At 46.5% G+C, this 20,243-nt stretch overlaps 1 protein-coding gene across 1 annotated transcript in view; it reads left to right on the top strand.

Annotated features, from left to right (window-relative positions):
* The first annotated feature begins 5,819 nt into the window (after positions 1 to 5,819).
* The window catches only part of LOC147626973 (uncharacterized), a 34,825-nt gene continuing 20,401 nt past the window's right edge, over positions 5,820 to 20,243 (top strand). Inside the window, exon 1 of the mRNA XM_086815546.1 lies at positions 5,820 to 6,324. Within this exon, the coding sequence (XP_086671672.1) occupies positions 6,111 to 6,324 (214 nt within the window). The 5' untranslated portion in view covers positions 5,820 to 6,110. The remainder of the gene's footprint in view (positions 6,325 to 20,243) is intronic.

Below are 20,243 nucleotides of genomic sequence, written 5' to 3'. Positions count from 1 at the left end.
AATAGGCTCAAAGAATGCTTGAGGAGATGCGACTTTGAAAAGGTGCAATATGTAATCGTGCCTTATAATGAGAAGTAAGTATTCTATTTTTAATATAAGTCTTGTTTAGTTTTACATACACCTTTTTATGCTTCTTTATCAATGATCATTTTCTTCTTTTTATGTTGTGTTGGAGCCATTGGAGTGTATTTATAATCGATCTCAAGAAAAGAAAGACACGTTTCTTGAATTCCATGCTTAGTATGCATGAAGAAGCAAAATTGTAAGTGTTTAATTTAAATGGTCATTGTGTTTAATTATTCATATCGTATTATATTAATTCATATCGTATTAGATTGAATAATCTATGTGGTTTGTTATTTTGCAGGACATCTAAGTGTATAATAAGCACATAAAAACCATCCATCCTCCACTCCTCGACGATAAAACTCCACATCAATTTTTACTTTGCATGTATGTTATTAGAGTATCAATGACAACTTTAAAGATTCTAATATAGCTTTTGTTGAGAGTTTTAACAATAACTATCATTTCTATAGATTCCATTACAAACTGATGAAAGCTCATGTGCATGGAGAGTGGTCACTCACAAATACATGGAGATACATGCAATTAATATTTCTAGTAGACATATCAAATAGAGTAACTGTGAGTATTTTCAACAGACATCAAAGAAAGTAGAATTTTTTATATAAATTTATCTTAAACTTTCATATCATTCTAATTTTTACTAAGCATTATATCATAATTATTTACAATTTACAACTTCATGTTACACAGACACATACATATAGTGGGTGAGAGCAAAGTCAATTAGATTAATGCTCAACAATCGTGTGGATCTTCCTGTAGATCCACATTTACCACCACCATCAATCCCACTATTCCTACAAGCAAGCCATTGAAAAAGAAAGGATTTCCTGCAGTGGCTCAATTGAAATTCGGGTCAAAGAAGAAAATGACAGACTCGGAGAATAAGGGGAAGGCTTCTCAAAAATAGAAACACTCTAAGGGAAAAGAGACCAAGTAAAGGAAAACTAAGTCCAAGAAGTCGGAGTCCTAGCTGACCAAGAAATCAGAAGAGCCCAAAGCTTCTATGGACACTGACCAGCCAAAACAAGAGTAGAAAGTTATTGTTCTTTGTAACCAACCAATTTGTATAAATACCATTGTTGAGTTTAGTTTCTCGTTTAACATTGGTCATCTTGTCTTAACAATGTTGATGTGGATGCCACATTGTATGAGATGATGCTGGAGATTATGATTGTTATAGTAATAAACCTTCCCTCGTATCTTTACATTTTCAAGAATGTGCTATATCTATTATGTCTAAGCTATACTCCTATCCACAAGAGGTTATTCCTATGCTAAACTCCTATCCACAAGAGGTTAATTAGGTTGTTAAAACTAGCCAAATTAGACCATATGGCTAAGATCCATGTCCATGTGGCAGTAGTGAGACCGATGTGATGCATCCCCTCTTGCAAAACTTGGAGCTCCTTTGCTACTTGGGTCTTGTCAATGTAGCCTGCAACTCCAATTTTCTTAACACACTAGCTGGATCACAAATAGAAATGCTAAAGGAGCTACTGCCTCAAATAGTTATGGATCACTCGTTGTCTCATCCTCCTCTACATTGGATTCAAAGAGACTCTTAGAAAGATTGTTGGATGCTTGTTGACTTGTTAGCTCTCGCATCAGATGGCATTACCTATTTAACCTTAGAGATCAATTCTTGTGTTGGCTCTAACTCTACTGCGACCAACATTTGCACCTCTTTAGGATCGTCCCCACTAGTCTATACTCCTCAATTGGGGAAATAGTCTCCTATGCCACCCAATCCTGGAAGCTCTTGTGCATAAAGAAACATGCATACTAACATTGGAAGACTTTAACAATGATTAATACTAAGTAAAAACATGGACTAATGCTAGTCAAGACTACCAACATACCATAGACCTAAACTATTGTGAATATTGTAATGAATATACCACATAACCTCCTAAACATATGCAGAAGGTCCCATTGCTCTCCATGTGAAAATGCACATGAGAATTGTTATCTTCTCTGATTAACAGGTTGGGTTATTGCTTGAAGGATGTGCTGTAAAGTAGCTCCTTTGAATCATGGTCTTGCCCTCCTACAATGACCTCATTTGTATAGGGATCACATGGCAAGTTGTATTTTGGTCAACCATCCATTTTCAAGTCATAAAACATTAAAAAAACACCATAAAAAATCTCCATATTGTGCTTGTGCCCCAACCATTGGGGCTATCCCTATGCGACTTTGGGCACGTATTGGTTTGTTAAAAAACTACTCAACTTCAACCATATTTTGTCCCTAATCTTGCCTGAAATGTGGGGCTGCAAGTAAGATCCTTATTCATGTGATGCATATGACATTTATTGCATGGAGGGGGTATGGGTATCCATGATATTAAGTACGAATACAAACAAATAAAGTGCTTTTAAGACTCTCCATAGTTTAACTAGTGATAAAAGAACTTCTAGATTTTTAAGAATAGCATTGGAGATGCCTTAATAGATGAGGTTTAGTTGTGCTAACTAGCACTACAAAAAATGGTCTGTCTTAGCATGCTTCTCAGGGGGGTTATTTTTATGTGTATGTAACATAGCACCTTGGTGTATAGAGAGGGGAGTATTTGTAATTAAGTGACATACATCCGTACACATGCGAGAGGGGAGTATTTGTAATTAAGTGACATACATCCGTACACATGCGAGAGGGATTTAGCAAACAGTTGTTTAATGTAATTCATTCATGTGAATTTATGGAGGGGATTTTAAATTCGAAATCAGAACGTTTATACTTATAGGGGAGGGGGCTAAATGTTAAAAAAATGTACAAATTAAAAATTGGGGTGATTTTAAATATGGGCATGTACACATGTGCTATATGGGGTTTTATTACCCTCAAGTCATGCTTCCACTCAAAATGGTTAACGTGGGACCTTCTACTTGATCTTGCCTAGGGCCTTAATCCATGATCATCAATGGATAAAGACGATATTACAATTTACTATAAAATAAAATGCTGAAGAAATTTTCTGTTTGACAAAGATAATTGTACATTCTATTAGAGCACTATTGCCTTCTTACTCACTTAATTAAGTTACACACCCTAATAGCTCCCACCTTTGGATATACCCAACTGGGTACTTTTTCTATCAAAGGTCCACATCTATCCAAGGTATGAGCTTTGAGTCTCCTCTTAGGACAATAGGTATCCACACGTGTGAGTGATGGTCTACTCACTCATTTTGGCATACTTCCCACTATTTGAACCCCCCCCCCCACACACAATTAGTCTCCCAGCCTTAAGAGAGTGCACGTGTCAGTCCTCTTACCCACTTGGAGATTTTAGCATATACATTCATGTAGGAGCATGTACAGTCAACCCCAAATTAGGGTTTTACATGTAGAAGCATTTTTAGAACAAGTACTCAGTATGGGTTAGCCCATAAGGTAGTCCACCATGGGCTATGCCTTGGGTTTGGTGAATAAAACACCATCAACCCTTTCAACATTGGCAACCTATATGGGGCTTCAAACAGCCAATCGGCCACACTAGGCAGTCAGGCAACAATTGGAACACACATGTGAGGAAGCACAACATTTAATGCTATTTTATGACATTTTCTCTTGTCCAAAATTGGCTAATAGTCTCTGAAGCAAACTGACTAGTAGCCCCTCACTCATATATAAGCAGCCCCTCACTCATATATAAGCAGCTCATAATCCCTTACATAAATCATCTCACTCCCAAGCATCCTAGATTCTAGTGCTTCAAAGAGTTCAAGCATCCTAGATTCTAGTGCTTCAACAAGCATCTTGTGCTCAGCCTCAAAAGCAACCTGAAGGCAACCCTCATTTTGAGCGAGTATATGTGCTACTCCTTCGCATCTTGGAGTAGCATACGTGGCTACATCAGACTCTCTTCAGTGGTCTTGAACAACATGCAATTCATGCAATTCAACTTGCATTTGGTCTTCCTCATCCTTGCGTTGGGCAGTCCATCATCATTCATAATCATTGTACAAAGGTCTCCAAAGAAATACAAGCAAATACTCCTACTGGCAGAGGGGAGGGGGGGCTTCAATGGGTAATTGGGACCCAATCTGGTGTCAACTCTCATTTGCTCTCTCAAAGTAAAGTGGATTACATAAACTCATAGGTTTAAAGAAGGCTTAGTTGTGCATTACGAAGGTCAACCTATTGCATGCTACGCAAAGACTCTTTATGATGGTCTAGCAAGCTTACTAGATGAATGTGTTGTGAAAGATCATGATCTTGATAGTTATGGTTTGATAGTTTTCCTATGTCTTACTATGCTTACTAAATGAATGTGTTGTGAAAGATGTACGATCTTGATCGTGGATTGAGTGGACTCCATCAAGGTTCTAACAATTGTTTTTCCCCAAGTAAAATGTCACTAGCCAAGAGTGCAAGCACATTTTTACGGCATATGGTAGTGTACGAGACCCAGCCATTCCCCCCTTTCTCAACAATCACTTAAAGAGAACTATAACTATTGTGTTTTTAGTTTTTGGAGTTATAACATGGGTGTTGTCTAGCTACTTTTAATTCCTAGTCATCTTTCCCATCCTAATATTCACATGGAAATCGATCAGTGCAACAAACTTTGATTCCCGCAACCATAAATCTAACAAATTTTAGTTCACATAGTTGATTTTGATTTCCATTGTTTGAATTCCATTGTAGATCTCAATTACCACATGAGGGTTTTTTATTTGTCATTGGTTTTTCTTCTCACCGCAAAAACAAATTGATTCTAATTTCTCACACAATTTAAAATCGTTGCCATAGATTTCAATTTGCACATTGATTGCAAGAAGATTGCTTTTAAAAAAGAAATTCAACATTACTAGCATCCCCTTTTGGATCCAAAAGCTTTTCCTCAAGACTCCTACACTCCATGGCTCTTCCAAATATCATATGCAGTGTCATGATCCATTTTCACAAAGTTGGATACACAAAAGAAATGATCAAATCCCCCACTATAAGCATAACCCATTCTACCAAGTGATAGCTTCTTTGGATCATCTATACAAAGCTCTTGCTCCATCTTTTTTGACAATGACTCTAAGGCAATGATTGACATGTTAGCAAAGCGAGGACATCAATCTTGCTACTTTAGAAGATTACACTACGACTACATTTCCATGTAGGCCATAAGTAAGATATTTGCCATCCAAAGGATATAGCTTATCAATATTTATGTTGCGTTGTATGTTACAGATCATGCTACCATCCATGTTGCCCATCATGGTGCTCGCCTTGGACTTGTCACACTTCATTGCTAGCATGTAGACTACTCATCTTGTTGTCCTTTATACTCTTCACCTTGGACTTATCACACTGAAGGTTATCAAAATCTTGATGCTAAACTTGTTGCCATGGAGTAGTCCATGGCAACGGTGAAGCCATGCAAGCAAAGTGAAATAATCGAGGGCAAGTGCAATTGGTCGACTTTGCTTTCCCTCACCCAAGAGGGTAAGAAATTAACATACTTGATCTGGGCCCACCATTTCCCAAACCAAAACGCCCTGAATGACTAATTATGTGTGTGTGTGTGTGTGTGTATATATATATATATATCAACGTCCCAAATGATAATATATATATATATATATCAATGCCCCAAATAACAATATATATATATCTATTACATATTAACCATGGACAACCAAGGCACAAGGAGAGGAGAGAAAAAAGAAATCCTTGATTTCTAAAAAATAAGAGGAAAAAACCCCTTTGATTGACCCTTTGTATTTTGGCTTCCATGCTTCTTAATATGTCTTTTGTAATGCGAGATTTTTATTTGTACCAAGGAGTGTCTTTTACGGATGAGAAAGACTCGATCACGAGACCTTACCCCAAACACACACACGCTTCACCAATGTCATATATATATCGCAGCAACGGGCGGGCTGAGTACTAGTATATGAGTAGTACGTAGAACAGCTGCACATTAGGGTTTTTTATGAGGTGAAAAAAAAGCAGAAAGCACCGATCAGGTACGTAGGGCCCTAGTCAAGACGCATTGCTGTAACCGTAGCCGTAGCCATGGCAGACACCCAGAACAAGCGCAAGTTCGACGACAGCGGTTCGGGCGTGTCATACAACAGAGTGCCCCCTCCTCTCAGCGAATTTGAGCTCGCCAAGCAGAGGGCTGTGCAGATCGCGGCTCGCTTCGTCGCACAGGACACCAAACGATCTCGCGTTGAAGATCGCAGCCCGGACGACAGTGCTGCCCAACGCGACGAACAAACAAGCGAGGGTATGCATCACATGCCTTTCCATTTTTAAATTTTCAGTTTTCTATTGATGGAGTGGTATAGAATCACTATCATCTTGCCCAGAGAATTGCACCATAACCCTTTCTTTTCCCTCTTCGTGAGATCCTCTTTTAAGTTCAACTTGATCGTACATATTTATCCTCACGATCTCCGGCGACCTTTCTGACATACACTCCAAGATTCTGCGTGGATACTGACAGGTGGGTACAGAGGATCGTTTGACACATCAGCAGGCACATAATGCTAATGGCAATGACGACAGAGGGGTGGAGGAGATCATGAATCCCGAATTTCTTGCAGGCCGATAGATTGGTCCTCTGCCAACCCATGTCTATGGATCCAGACGAGAGAATTCACCTGAATTCTGCTCATCACTGGGTATATCGGTTGGACCATTAGTTTGACATTGAATATATCATTTGGACCATTAGATTGATGGAGTAGAAGGAAAGGCAATCTTGCCTACTTCCTTCAACCTTAGAATGTGACCCTAGCTTCCCATAACACTTGTTTTGTTGTGCTCATAAGTTGAAGTTGATGTAATCGAGTTGCTTTTGATGCATTGAAGATGTAGGTACTTTATAGCACTGGTTAGTAACACACTTGATTTTATCCCACTCGAAGAAATTTCCCCCCAATAGTAACCCTCCTAGGTTTTAGGAGTGTGATCCTTTGCATTCCACCTTATTAGAGATGTATATGAGCACCATGTTTCAATACTAAATCTCTCCCAAATCCTTAGGAGCTCACTATACATGCTTTCCACTTGACACTGAGTTCCAATGCCCATTTCTGTGTTCAAGAAACCATTTCAAGCCCTTAGACCAAGCTTCAAGCGCTAGATCTTTTGTATTGGATAATTTCCCGTTCGTAGAGCTTGTACTTTCTAAATATTTAGATGTCAAGGATGTTGAGATATCGAGCTCATCTAGTGAGGCGGTGGACACTGATGACTCGCCTGGGAGATAGGCCCCACACTTACACCACTGGCATGGTTGGTGAGATCATGGGTGATATGCGGCCAGTGGGATGACAGGCTGTGTGTGACAGCCATTCTAGAGACTGACATAGTTATAGCGCCAGCTCATTTAGTTGGGTTCACACTATAGAGTACCCTAGTATGTATTTGGTTGAGTACCTTTCATATTGTGTGTACTCTTATCTTTGTATATGGTGTGTTGAGTATTGTGTGAAGAAGAAGAAGATTTTCAGCCTCTCACCTTGTGTGTTCTCTTTTAGGGTTTTATGAGTGTGTTTGTGCTCACAAGAGCTCAAGCTCTCTTCTCTCCTGCATCTTTTCATGGTATCAGAGCTTGGTTCATGCTAAGGACTGAGCTGCAAGCAAAAGAAGCACAGGAAGCGATAAGAGGGTAAGAGCTTCATCTACTCTTCCCTATTTGTGTTGGCGACTACATCCTTGTCGGGAGCTCTACGAGAGGCATCGACAAACGATCTCTGATTGAGGAGCTTTCTTCGCGAGAGTAAAGCTACAGGGCAACTATTTTGTCCTATTGGACACCTATTGGACATCATTTTACGGGCCGAAAACGTGTTTCGGGCGCGTTAGGACCTCCGTTTTTCAAAAAGCAGGCGATTTCGAGTACTGCGGGTAAGTCATCGATTCTATGCAGAACTCTGTTTTAAGAATTGCAAGAAGACAGATTGGTTGTGCAGACATTGTGTGTGTTACAAGGAGGTGAACAGTTATCATTGGGTGTATGTATACACATTGATGTCACTGGTTGTGACATTTGAGTGTAGTACAGTATCGCTGCAGAAAATATAGCAGTTTGTGCAGTGTCGACCAGAGTGCTGTTCTGATAAATTTGTGTCTGGCAAGATGTCAAACGATGGCATAAACGAGATTGTTGTTGAGAAGCTTGATAAGAACAACTTCTATGCTTGGAGGTTCAGGTTGATAAATTTCCTGATGGGAAAGGGTTACTGGGACTACATAGAAGGTGAGCATGAAGAGGCATCAGAGATACCGGAGATCAATCCGACTGTTGCAGATGTGAGAGTTCAAGGACTGGAACCAAGGAGCCAGAAAAGTTATGTATTAGCTCTCTATCAGTATATAGGACATGCGATCATACTGTCCTCGCAGGGTGTGGATCAACTCCTGCCAAATCACCCGAACAGTCTTTGCTGGTCGCTCCAGTCTCCCCTCAAAGGCCCTGAAACACCGGGCTCTCAAGGTGAACCAGATGGTGAGGCTGCTGAGGAGCTCCCATCGTAGATCCCTCCTATGTCCAGTCAGCGGACGAGAAATCTAGTGAAGGAACAAGGCGAGACTTGCCTCTAATGAATCTGATGGTCTGGCTGTCTTGCCCCGTCTCGTATCCCAGAGCAGGTCCTGACAAAGTCGACCAAGCAGCGGCACCCCACGTATACATGCCCTTTGGAGAGAGGGGGGCCAAAATGCGCAGCATCCGCAGCCAAATCTGCTGCGCCTGTGGACAGTTCCATCGGTAGTGTCTCTGTGTCTCCAAAGGGTGGCCGCATAGGACGCAGGCCGCCGGAAGACCACTGTAGATAAGCCAGGTGCCAACTGCTGCAGAGCCCCTGTGGGCAACCAATCATTGGAAAGTCGAGATCCTGCGTGCCTGTCGACTAGCCCAGAGCCTAGTCCGAAAATCCTCCAGGAACTCCTGTGAGAGTCCCTGTAGACGCCATTTCTCCGATGCAGCTGGAGGGACCATTCTCCTCGCAGTCAAAATATGTCTCCCCATTCGAACAGTGTACTGGAAAAAGGTGATCTCTGCGGCCTTGGGGGACGCATAAGGATCATGCCACTCGTACTCGCCAGGGTCTTACTTGAGCCGGGCCAAGGGGTGCGCAGCATATGCCCATATGCGCCAATCAGAGTCCACATCTGCAGGGTCTGGATCAATATGCCACTTCCGGGAAGCGGCGGCCACTACTCGTATCCTTCGAAAGATGCACTCTGCAACCAAAGGCGACTCCGTCTCCACTCTCTGAAGTCTGCCCTCATCCTGGATCTCATAGTAGAGGCATCTACCATCCTCAGTGCAAGCTCTGACAGCAATCAGGATCTCCAACTGTGTAAAGGCTCCCATCCATCGTGGGGCCGCTGGCTCGAAAGGCGTGAACCACTCCTCAGTGAGTGCCTCCTGAATGTCATCCCTCATAATTAGCCCCCCTCTGAAGTCACTCAGTCTCTCCACGTGGATCTCCTGTGGGAGACTGCAGAAGGCCTGCCAGTCTCCAAAACTGCGTGCTGGGCCTGCCGCCAATGGTCCCCAGGCTAGACGAGGCCGAGAACCCAGCATATGACCCTGCTCTGTGCGTACCGCTGGGCTCTAGATGAGCGGCTGTCTGGCCCGCTCCTCCTCACAAGTAGGAGGTCTCTGAGAAAGCCCCGGTCTCAGCAGCTCCCAAGCTCGCAGGATGCTCAAGGCAAATCTGTCCTCCCATTCTCTACTAAGGCCTGTCCTCCTCATCTCTATGAAGATCCATCGTATCTTTGGTGTCCAAGTGCCCCCGGAGCCCTAGCCTGCAGTCGCTGAAAAGGAAGCTCCTTCCAAGGCTTAGCGCTTGGAAGCAGCCCCCGAACAATAAGCTTCCCCAATAAAGCTCTACTCTGATCAACTGGATCTATAGTACCCAAGCCCCCCTGGGCCAGCGGAAGAGTAATAACTGCCCAAGCAACCTTAGCCCGGGCATCCCGCCCAGACCAAAGAAAGTTCCTGATCAGCCGCTGTACGTGGCTGATGCAAGAGCTCGAGAAGATCCAGCAAGACGTGATGTACCACATGGTTGCTAAAAGCACCTGATTTGTCACCACCACTCTCCCAGCCAAGGATAGCCGAGCTGTACTCCAATACAAAAGCTTCTTCCGAATGCTCAGAAGAAGCGGGGCGATCTGCTGCTCAGGTGACAAATCAAGTCCAATATGGCATCCCAAATACCGCACTGCTGTGCCAGGAGGAATCCATCTAAAACCTGGGTCTGGGCTCCATGCCGTAGTGGGAGCGCTACTGATCCAAAAGGCCACTGTCTTGTGCCAATTGATCAATGCTCCCGAAGTTGCACCAAAAACCTATAGCGACTGCTCTGTCCTCTGAAGATTGGCCTCTTGGCCATGCAAAAACAATCCCGTGTCATCAGCAAACTCAGAATCGAGCAGGTCCTCACCCCGGACTGGGAGCTGGAGTCCTCTCAAACCAACCTCCTCTGCCGTCAGATACATGCTCATAGCCTCAGCAAAGAAGAGAAAAAGAAACGGGTCGAGAGGACACCCCTGACGGACTGATCTGGTCAACTCAAAGCTCGGTCCCCGTCCTCCTGCCATCAGCACCTGGCTACGAGCTGTGGAATATAGAGCCGCCACTCCTCGAACCCAGATTGGCTCAAAACCCAGGCGAAGCATAGTGCCCTCTAAGAAACCCCAATCGACTCTATCGTATGCCTTCTCAAAATCGAGAAGCATCACGACCAGGTCCTCACCGAGAAATCTAGCTCGGGCCGTCGCCTCCCAGAAGGTGAAAATGTTGTCAAGGATAATGCGCTCCTTGACGAATCCTGTCTGGGTAGCATGAATCAGCTCCCCAAGGAAGGGCTGGATCCTCAAGCTCAAGGCCTTTGCCAGGACCTTGTAGACAGTATTGAGGATCGTAATAGGTCTCCAATGCCGAATATCATCTGACACTCCCTCCCCCTTGGGGATAAGAAAGATCAAGCCCTCTGAAAAGCTTTGTGGCATCACCCCAGTGTCCAAAACATACTGAAACCCCCTGCGGAGGCCTGGCCCCAAAAGGTCCCAATAGCGCATAAAAAAGGCAGGCGTTAATCCGTCCTCCCCAGGGCAACTATGGCGCGGAAGGATCCTCAAAGCCTCAACAAGCTCATCCTCTGAAAGAGGCTCACCCAGAACTGTGTGCATACGATTTGTGACCCTCCTCTACACATGGGCCCACACAGTCTGTCTGCAAGCATCACGTGTCTCCGTGGCTGGCTCCGCTGAAAGCAGGTCTCTATAGAACTCAGTGGCAATGGCTCTGATCTCCCCGGGCTCAGTGGTGGCTAACGATCCGTCCTGCCTCCTGAGCTGGCGTACTCCTGCTCGAGCATGGCGGGGTCTAGTAATCTCAAAGAACTCCCCAGTCACTCTATCACCAAGCTGCGTCCACTGAGAGGCCTGGCTCAGTTGGGACGCCACCCACTCACATGTAGGCTGCTGCTCCTGAAGGCGCTGGAGCGAAGCAAGGCTACGTCTCAAGCGACGCTCCCACTCTCGTGTCTCTCCCAGCCCTGTCAAGGCTACAGCGTGCAAAAAAGAGCTGAGCTCGATGAGTCCCTGGGCACACTGGCCTGTTGCATCCAGGTTTGAGCTCTGGCTATCATGCCATATCCTCTCAATGTCCTCAGAAAGACTGGGATCTGTAAGTATCCTCTCTGGGATCCTCAACTGCAAGCTGGTCTCCCGTGTCCTCTCCTCAAGTGTCAAAATAACTGGCGCATGGTCTTGAAAAGAGGTGCCATTGAGAATGCCAACGGAGCTCCCACGCTCCCCGAACCTGTCGCCCACATAGAAGCGATCAATCCGTGATAGATTAGTCCCTCCCTGCCGGAAATCCGACCGAGAAAAACTAAGACTGTCCTGAGAGCGGGAGAAAGCCTCATACTGCCATGCATCAGTGATCCGCAGTGTCATGCAAAATCGCTCCCAAGCTGCAAGCTCCATGCCGTGCACTGTAACATGACTGCCTCCCACCCTATCGGGGCCGGGTCCTCAAGCATGTTGAAGTCTCCCCCGACACACCAATGTGTGGCCTCGGGCAATGCATCCGTAACAAGGGTCCAGAACTCTGCTCTGGCACTAGCATGGTTGGGCGCATAGACATTGAGCACGCCAAAGAGCTCATCATGTATCCTCAGAATAACATACTGTGCTCTATCAGGCACAATGACCCCACGATCCACAATGGCCTGCCTCCATACATCCGCAATGACCATACATACTCCTCCCTGCCCAGCCAAGGGGCCAAACCCTGCAGACCAAAATGTGTCCCATCTACCAGGCATCACCGAACCGTATCTCCGAATCTTGCTCACTCAAATGGTGCTCCTGCATCATCAGAATATCAATACTGCTCCCAACCAGGCATCTTTGAAGCTCCTGCCTCAAGCAACCACGATAACGTACATAGTGTGCGCCGCCAAGGCCCTATACATTCCATGAGATGATCCTCATGGATGACCTGCTGAGGTGGAGACTGTCTCAGCCATACGGCGGGCCTTCGCAAGCGGCTTGGATGGAGAATAGTCCCCATCCGAGCAGCTGCGAATTTGCCCACCCGGTGTGCTGCAAGAATCTCGGATCAGGCGCCAGTGGCTGTGTCCCATGGCGACTGCCTCCCGCTCAGAGAGAGCAACCTCGTGTATGCATACATAACCAGGGTCGCGTGCTAGGTCTGCCACTATGCGAACCACCAAATGTCCAATCTCGGAGGCATCCACACTCCCGGTATCAAAGAAATGAGCCAACTCCCAGAGTCGGCCTATCACGTCTGTCATCTCCAGATCGCTCACATGGTGAGAAAACTCAACTGCCTGAGTCTTCAAAATGCTAAGAGCGAGATCCAGAGTCCACTCCTGGTCGCTAGGGCCACAGAGAGGGAAGGAGAAGGCCACCGCTGAATCAAGTGCCTCCTCCCCTCGGGCCGGAGGTATCACTACATGAACTCTGATGGGTGCTGGCTCATGGGGGCTCTCCGCTCCAAAAAGCCGTGTGAAGGAGTAGTCAAAAGCCTTCGAGCGCTGTCTAGTATCGAGACTACTCAGCCGATTGCGGATAGAGGATATCCGTGAAGCCTGAATCGGCATGGTAGGTCTCCTCTGCGGTGCTTGAGCAAGGTCTGTGCTCAGTGCCCGCCGGACTGCAGGTGAGTGCCAGGGTACTGCCAGGGCCTCCCGGGGAGCTGAGTCGAGCGGAGGGGGAGGAGGGGGGGAAGAGGGGGGTGGAGAAGGAGCCGCTGACAAAATGGGAGCGGGAACGGGAGGAGGCGAAGGTGGAAGCGAGGCGGGAGGGGGGAACGGGGGAGGGGGGGGTGGGGGCGAAGGAGGGGGTGCTGGCATCTTCTGATCCTCAGTCTGCGCTGGGGTCTCCTCTTGGAGGGGAGCAAAGCTATTCCTCACTGGAACCCAGTGATGCTGAGACTGTGGCTGCTTCTGCATCGGTCTCTGGGCATGCTGCTGTGGGCTGTCTCCCTCTACGGCGCCCCTGTCCAGGCTGCCACTCCGAGGTCTCTGTGGGCTGAGTAGGTGTCCCGCAGGTTGCCTGCCGAGCCGCATCTGTGGGCGGGCCATCGGGGGCCTGCTGCTGCGGTGAAGGTCGGGGTCTCTTGCGAGGGCAGGCCTTGGCCATGTGGCCGACCTGCCTGCATATAAAACACTGGTTCGGGAGCCCCGAAAACTCCACTCTCTGATCGATCCATCCCCCCCCTATCCTAGGTAGCTGAATATCCCGGATCTCCCCTCTGCTGGGGCGAGTGTCGACTATACGGCAGATGGTGGAATGTGCCTGGAGGCGTTCCACCTCTGCGGCGAGGCTCGCTTCCTCTTCTGGCGAAAGAGAAAGCCTGATGGGGGTATCCTCAGGGGCGGGCGAGGGGGCTGCGAAAGAGTCCCTATGAGGTGGGGCGGGAGGAACCTCCATCAGTGTCTGAAGCTTAGTCGAAGGCGAAGCGAATGCGGAGTGTCCTGCAAGAACCGAGCTGCACAAAAGGCGGAGTGGGGAGGGGCGGAGGGGGAAAGGCGGAAGACAGAGAAACAGAGGGGGGCGAAAAAAAAACACAAATAGAGGGGGAGGGGCGTAAGGCAGAGGCGGCGAAAGAGCGGGGGGCGGAGGAAACGCGAAAAGGGGTGGGGGGGGAGGGCGGAGGGGGCGGGTCACTGAGGAAGGGGAAGAGCAGGGGGCGGCGGGCGCAAAAGAGCAGGGGCGAGGGGCGCGAGAAGACCAGCCCGGGGGGGGGGGGGGGGGGGTAGACGCGAGGGCGGAGAGGACGGGGCAGGCGAGGGGAGCAGTCGCGAGGGTGGGGAGGGGGGTGTGCGTGCAGGCGGCAGCGCGAGTGGGGGGGAGCGAAAGCTTCAGCGAGCGCAGCAACACTGCCATATCTGCACTGTGTGCTCCTAGATTCTGGTTCTAACTGGTTCATACTCTTTATTTGGCTGCCTCTTCTGGATCAGCGTCTGAAGATTGTCCATGGCATTGATCATGCACATGACATCCCCCTCTGCTAAACTTGATGACGGGCTTCCAACCTGCTCTTGGATGACTGTTATCATCCCAAATATTTTCCCAAAGTCCCTCTGTCATCCATCCATCCCTGGCAACCCTTTTCTCTGAAATCCCGGCCTGTTCTCCAAACCACTCTATCTCAGATGAAGATCTATGCATCTGTTCCATCTAGTCCACAATCCATTCCTGCCCTGACTCTGAACACCGTCTTGGTCTTCATTCCTGAGAAATGAGTTTGGCACTCTCACATCACCCTTGGAGGATGAACCTCCTTGGGACCGTTGCCTGAGAACCTATCTGGCTCATAGGACTGCCATCCCCTTTGGCTTTGTGGAACACCACCAACAAACCTCCTGGGAGCTCTTCCCGATCTGTGTTCCTTGCCTTGGGCTTTGAATCCGTGTACTTTCCTGTACCTTGGACCTGTACGCCATCATATGGGACTGATTCAGTGTTTAGCTTTGCTTAGCCTGATGCTCTGATACCAATGTAACATGCGGAAGCTCTGGGAGTCTTCTTTCAGCCCTAAACACTCTTGGAAACCATCTGATGCAAAACGCAGATGTAGAGAGAGAGGAGAGAGAGAGAGATGTGCTGGAAATTCAGTATATTCATATGGTACAAAAAGGTACCCTAATCTATAGCCATAGGTTGCCTTACATAAAAGGTGGTAACACACCAAAATCTGTCCTAGAACTTGATCCACTCCCTAGTGGAATGAATGATTACAACAAGGAGCACTTGTGCCTATTTATAGGTCCTTTGGTCCATAGGAGTGCTGGCCGACTGCTAGTCGGCCAGCCAACTGGTCAAAAATGCCCTTTATGATGATGCGCCTGCAGCCGCCCTCCAACCTGGTTCAGTCGACACACCTCTGGTACTGCCGACTCCCTTGTGTGCAGCCAACAACACTGTCATATCTGCACTCTGTGCTCCTAGATTCTGGTTCTAACTGGTTCATACTCTTTATCTGGCTGCCTCTTCTGGATCAGTGTCTGAAGATTGTCCATGGCATTGATCATGCACATGACAGTTATGCAGCATGTCGTTAATGCCATGTCTGAAAATGTTGAAGCAGCACATAAAGATGATGTATGGTACATTGATTCAGGTGCTTCGAACCACATGACAAGTCATGGGGAGTGGTTCAAGGAGATGAAAAACCTTGAAAGACCAGGTTTTCTGGAAACAGGGGATGACACTGCTCATCCAATTGCCCATGTTGGAGATGTGCCATTGTCTATGCAGAGGATGGCAAAGTGAAGTATCTTGCAGATGTACTTCATGTTCCGAACATAACAAAGAATCTGGTTTCAGTTGGCCAGATGATTGAGCAGGGTCTGCAGGTTCGGTTTAACCCTGATGGTTGTTATGTTGAAGACTTTAAAGACAAGTGCAGGTTGGTTGCAAAAGGCAACAGAGTGGGCAGAATGTTTACATTGAATGTAAACATGCCTGAAGTGAGTGCTGCGATGTTTGCACATGGTTCAGGAATTGTTGCAGACACAGACATTTGGCATAAAAGAATTGGACATGTGAATGTGCAGAGAATGAAGTCTATGCAGACTAAAGGAATTGTGACAGGGCTGCCAAAGTTTAAAGTTGAAGGTATGCAGAAAATATGTGAAGCATGCCAATTTGGAAAGCAAACAAAGCATGTATTTCCACGTGACAGAAATGTGAGCAGAAATGCACTAGATGTTGTGTATTCAGATGTATGGGGTCCTACGAGACTATGTCTATGGGAGGCTGCAGGTATTATGTGACATTTATTGATGACCACACAAGGAAGTGGCTGCAACATATACACCTCTTCCCGTAAATCTCCATGCAAGAATGCAGTCTTTACATCCATCTGATGTAAAGACCATTGCTTTGACGCAGCCACTGCTATCACAACTCTCACTGTTGCCATCTTGGCAACTGGGTTGAAAGTTTCTTCATAATCAATGCCATATGTCTGCGCATATCCTTTGGCTACCAATCTAGCCTTGTACCTGCTTCTACTTCCATCACTGTTATGTTTTACTTTGTACATCCACTTGCATCCAATGGCTTTCTTGCCTTCAGGCAATTGCACTAAATCCCAAGTCTCATTTCCATATAATGCATCCATCTCCTCATCCATAGCTTTCTCCCAATACACATTTCCAACAGCCTCATCAATGCATGTGGGCTCTACAACCTGTACAACTTTTGCCATGTATGCATAGTGATGTGCCACATAACCATCATAGGTAAACCTCTGGACAGGATTCTACACTCTCCCAGATCTTCGCAGCTTTGCATTCATGGCTTCCATAGCCTTCTTTACGCCAAGTGTTCTCATAGCTGGTATCCCAAGATCCTCATCAAGGCTCATCTCTGAGCCACTAGACTCTCCATCAACATGAGAATGCCCTGCAGAAATGTCAGGCATACTAAGGGGCTTAACCACTTTCTCTTTGCCTTTATGTGATGTACTAATCACATTTGCAGGACTGGTATTATGACGCAGCCTGCCACTCCATGGTCTATCAATTGAATCACTAGATGAGGACTCTCCTGGTCCACTCAAAGACTGTGATTGCTGACTTGCATTCTGTGCAACCACATTTCCACTCACATCAACCCCAACAGCTGCTTTTTCAGCAGCATACCAGCTGCTCATCTCATCAAAAACAACATCCCTGCTTACCCTCAACTCACGTGTAGCAGGATTATAACACCTGTATCCCTTTTGCTCATGGGAATACCCAATAAACACACATTTTTCAGCTTAGTTCTCAGCTCATCTGGCACATGCACATATGCAATGCATCCAAAGACTTTCAAATGAGACAAATCAGGTTTTCTGCCAGTAAACCTCTCCTCTGGAGTTACATCATGTGTGGCTGCAGTTGGAGTCGTGTTCATGATGTAAACTGCTGTAGAAACAGCCTCAGCCCAATAGCTATGCGGCATATTCTTCTCTCCCATCAATGCTCGCGCAATCTCAGCAATGTGCCTGCTTTTCCGCTCAGCAACTCTATTTTGCTGCGGAGTGCATCTGCATGTAAACTGTCTCCGAATACCATTCTTCTTCAAAAATTTAGAGAACTTGTTGGAGAAGTACTCTCTCCCTCTATCTGACCTTAGGCACTTTACATATTTCCCTGTTTTCTTTTCAGCCATAACTCTGTCAGAATCGTGTATGCGGAAGCTTAACACACGCAGTGAGAGAGAGAGAGAAGTTGACGCAGAGAGAGAGAGAAGAGTTGACGAACAGCTTGAACTTTATTAGCAATGAACTGATTGAGAAAATACAATGGTGGGCATGGGTATTTATACCCTTATGCTGGAAATGGCTGACCCAAAAGCATGAAATAAATAAATAAATAAATCCCTTTGTTAAACCCTATTCCCACATGAGGTACAACTTTTAACACCCTCTCTGTAGCTCATAGTGGACATAGATGAAGAAACCAAGTCGATGCAGATGCAACCATGGACATCTCAGTACCGGCTGGATACCGAATACAGCTCGAAAAATGCACCAAACAACCTGTCTCCTCAAGGAATGCCATCTTGAGCTTCAGCTGCCACATAGAATAATGAATTGCAGACAACTCCACATCCATGATCCCCCATTCGTTGAACTACGAACACATCACGTTCAAAAAAAATCCTCTGAACCTTGAACTGTTGACACACGACGCCCAAAATTCTGCTACACAATGAACCAGGAACTCATCCCATCCATAGTCTGCTACCGATGAACTACGAACACATCACGTCCATAGATTTGTCAAGCTGTTCCATGCCAGATGCATGTGCCTTGAACTCTGACACACGGGTCCAAATCACCTGTTTGAGAGCTCAGAATAGCCCTCTCTTCCACTCACGTGCCTCTCTCTGGCTGAAGCATGTGGTGGAACTGTTATACAACTAGAATGCAGAATCCTTAGCCAATGTGGCTTGGACCACATAAGCTCGATTATGGAATTCCAATGTTTGCTCCGAATCTTCCACTGAGTTGGATGCATACACTTTACCTTGGGACATTAATATTGTCTCATCATCTTCTTTGGAGACTATATCATGTTCCTGAAGAAGCTTTCTAAAGATCAAAGCAGCCACCTATAGACTGGATAACATGATGAATGTTGTGTGGTTCATAGCCAGTAGCTCATAATGGATGATCTTTGCCTTCATTGGATATGACTCTAGGATCAAATCCCTATGCGCAAAATCCATTCCATCAAGCTTGTTTTGTTTGATGACCTCGGAGGTGAGCGATGGAAGCTCGATGAATGACTTCTTGGGATTAGAGCACCTTAGGGAAGCTAATGCATAAGCAGTAGTAAGGGCCTCATTGCCGATCCAGCTAAGCACATTGCTACCATAGTGATAGAAAGGGTGGCATTCCCAAGTGCCAGTAGCCTTGTCCTGCTGGCGCACAAGCTCCTGCTCTGCTGTTCTCGTGAGCCCCTCTGCCAGGCCACACAGAGAGCATGCCCGAATGCGCATAGCTCGCTCTCTTAGCCTCTTCTCCAGCGCCCTCCTTATCGCACTCTTTCCATCAAAGTGCTCTTTACAGCCGTGCACCAGCCTGGCCATACTCAGCAGAAGCAAAAAAAACGCTACACGCGAGCTGCCCTCTTCTTTTGCAGGAGCCAAGCGCTCGACTCGAGCTGCCGCTCCCGCTGAGCCGACTCCACACTCCACGCGAACTGGTGGTCCAGGCGCTCTGTCCTCCTCGCGAGCATCCGACACGCTCTGCCTCCTGCACAGCCTGCGCTTGCTCTGCACTCTTCCCTAGACGTTGGCTTCGTGTTATGCTTGCCTCTAGACTTCTCACGTCCGTGCTATGCACGCCATGCAAGCTGGTAGTCAGCTCCCCACGTTGCACTGCACCTCTTCGCTTCCGTGCCGAGGTCACGAGCTTTCCAGCTGAGAAAACGCAGCCCTTTGCCTTCCTTCTCCTTCTGCTCCTTGCGTACAGCCGAGGATCAAGAGCTCAGCTCTGATACCATGTCAGAATCGTGTATGCGGAAGCTTAACACACGCAGTGAGAGAGAGAGAAGTTGACGCAGAGAGAGAGAGAAGAGTTGACGAACAGCTTGAACTTTATTAGCAATGAACTGATTGAGAAAATACAATGGTGGGCATGGGTATTTATACCCTTATGCTGGAAATGGCCGACCCAAAAGCATGAAATAAATAAATAAATAAATCCCTTTGTTAAACCTTGTTTCCACATGAGGTACAACTTTTAACAAACTCTGAAATTCTGAAAATGAGTGAACATCTCACCCTTCTCCTTCATGAAGTATACCCACACTCGGAAGCCGCATTTGGATGCATTGAGACGCATACTGAGGTATGTGAGGTCTACTTTGCATTGTGGACTATTTTATGAAATTGGGACAGAGATATGTGTACATGGGTACACAGATGCTGATTAGGCTGGTAGTATCTCAGATAGAAGATCTACTAGTGGCTTCATGTTTTCTTTGGGGAGTGCTGCTGTGACTTGGAGCAGCAAGAAGCAGTCTACGGTTTCTCTATCCAGTAAAGAGGCTGAGTACAGAGGTGCTGCTATGGCAGCATGTGAGAGGTAGCTTGGTTGAGAAAGCTACTTGCAGATTTGGGTCTATCAGTGGATAGACAAGTTGT

The sequence above is a fragment of the Cibotium barometz genome, chromosome 21 (genome assembly GCF_041138505.1).
Source record: "Cibotium barometz isolate CiBa-2024 chromosome 21, ASM4113850v1, whole genome shotgun sequence".
NCBI classification, from domain to species: Eukaryota; Viridiplantae; Streptophyta; class Polypodiopsida; order Cyatheales; family Cibotiaceae; genus Cibotium; species Cibotium barometz.
This window is presented reverse-complemented; position numbering and strand designations above follow the sequence as displayed.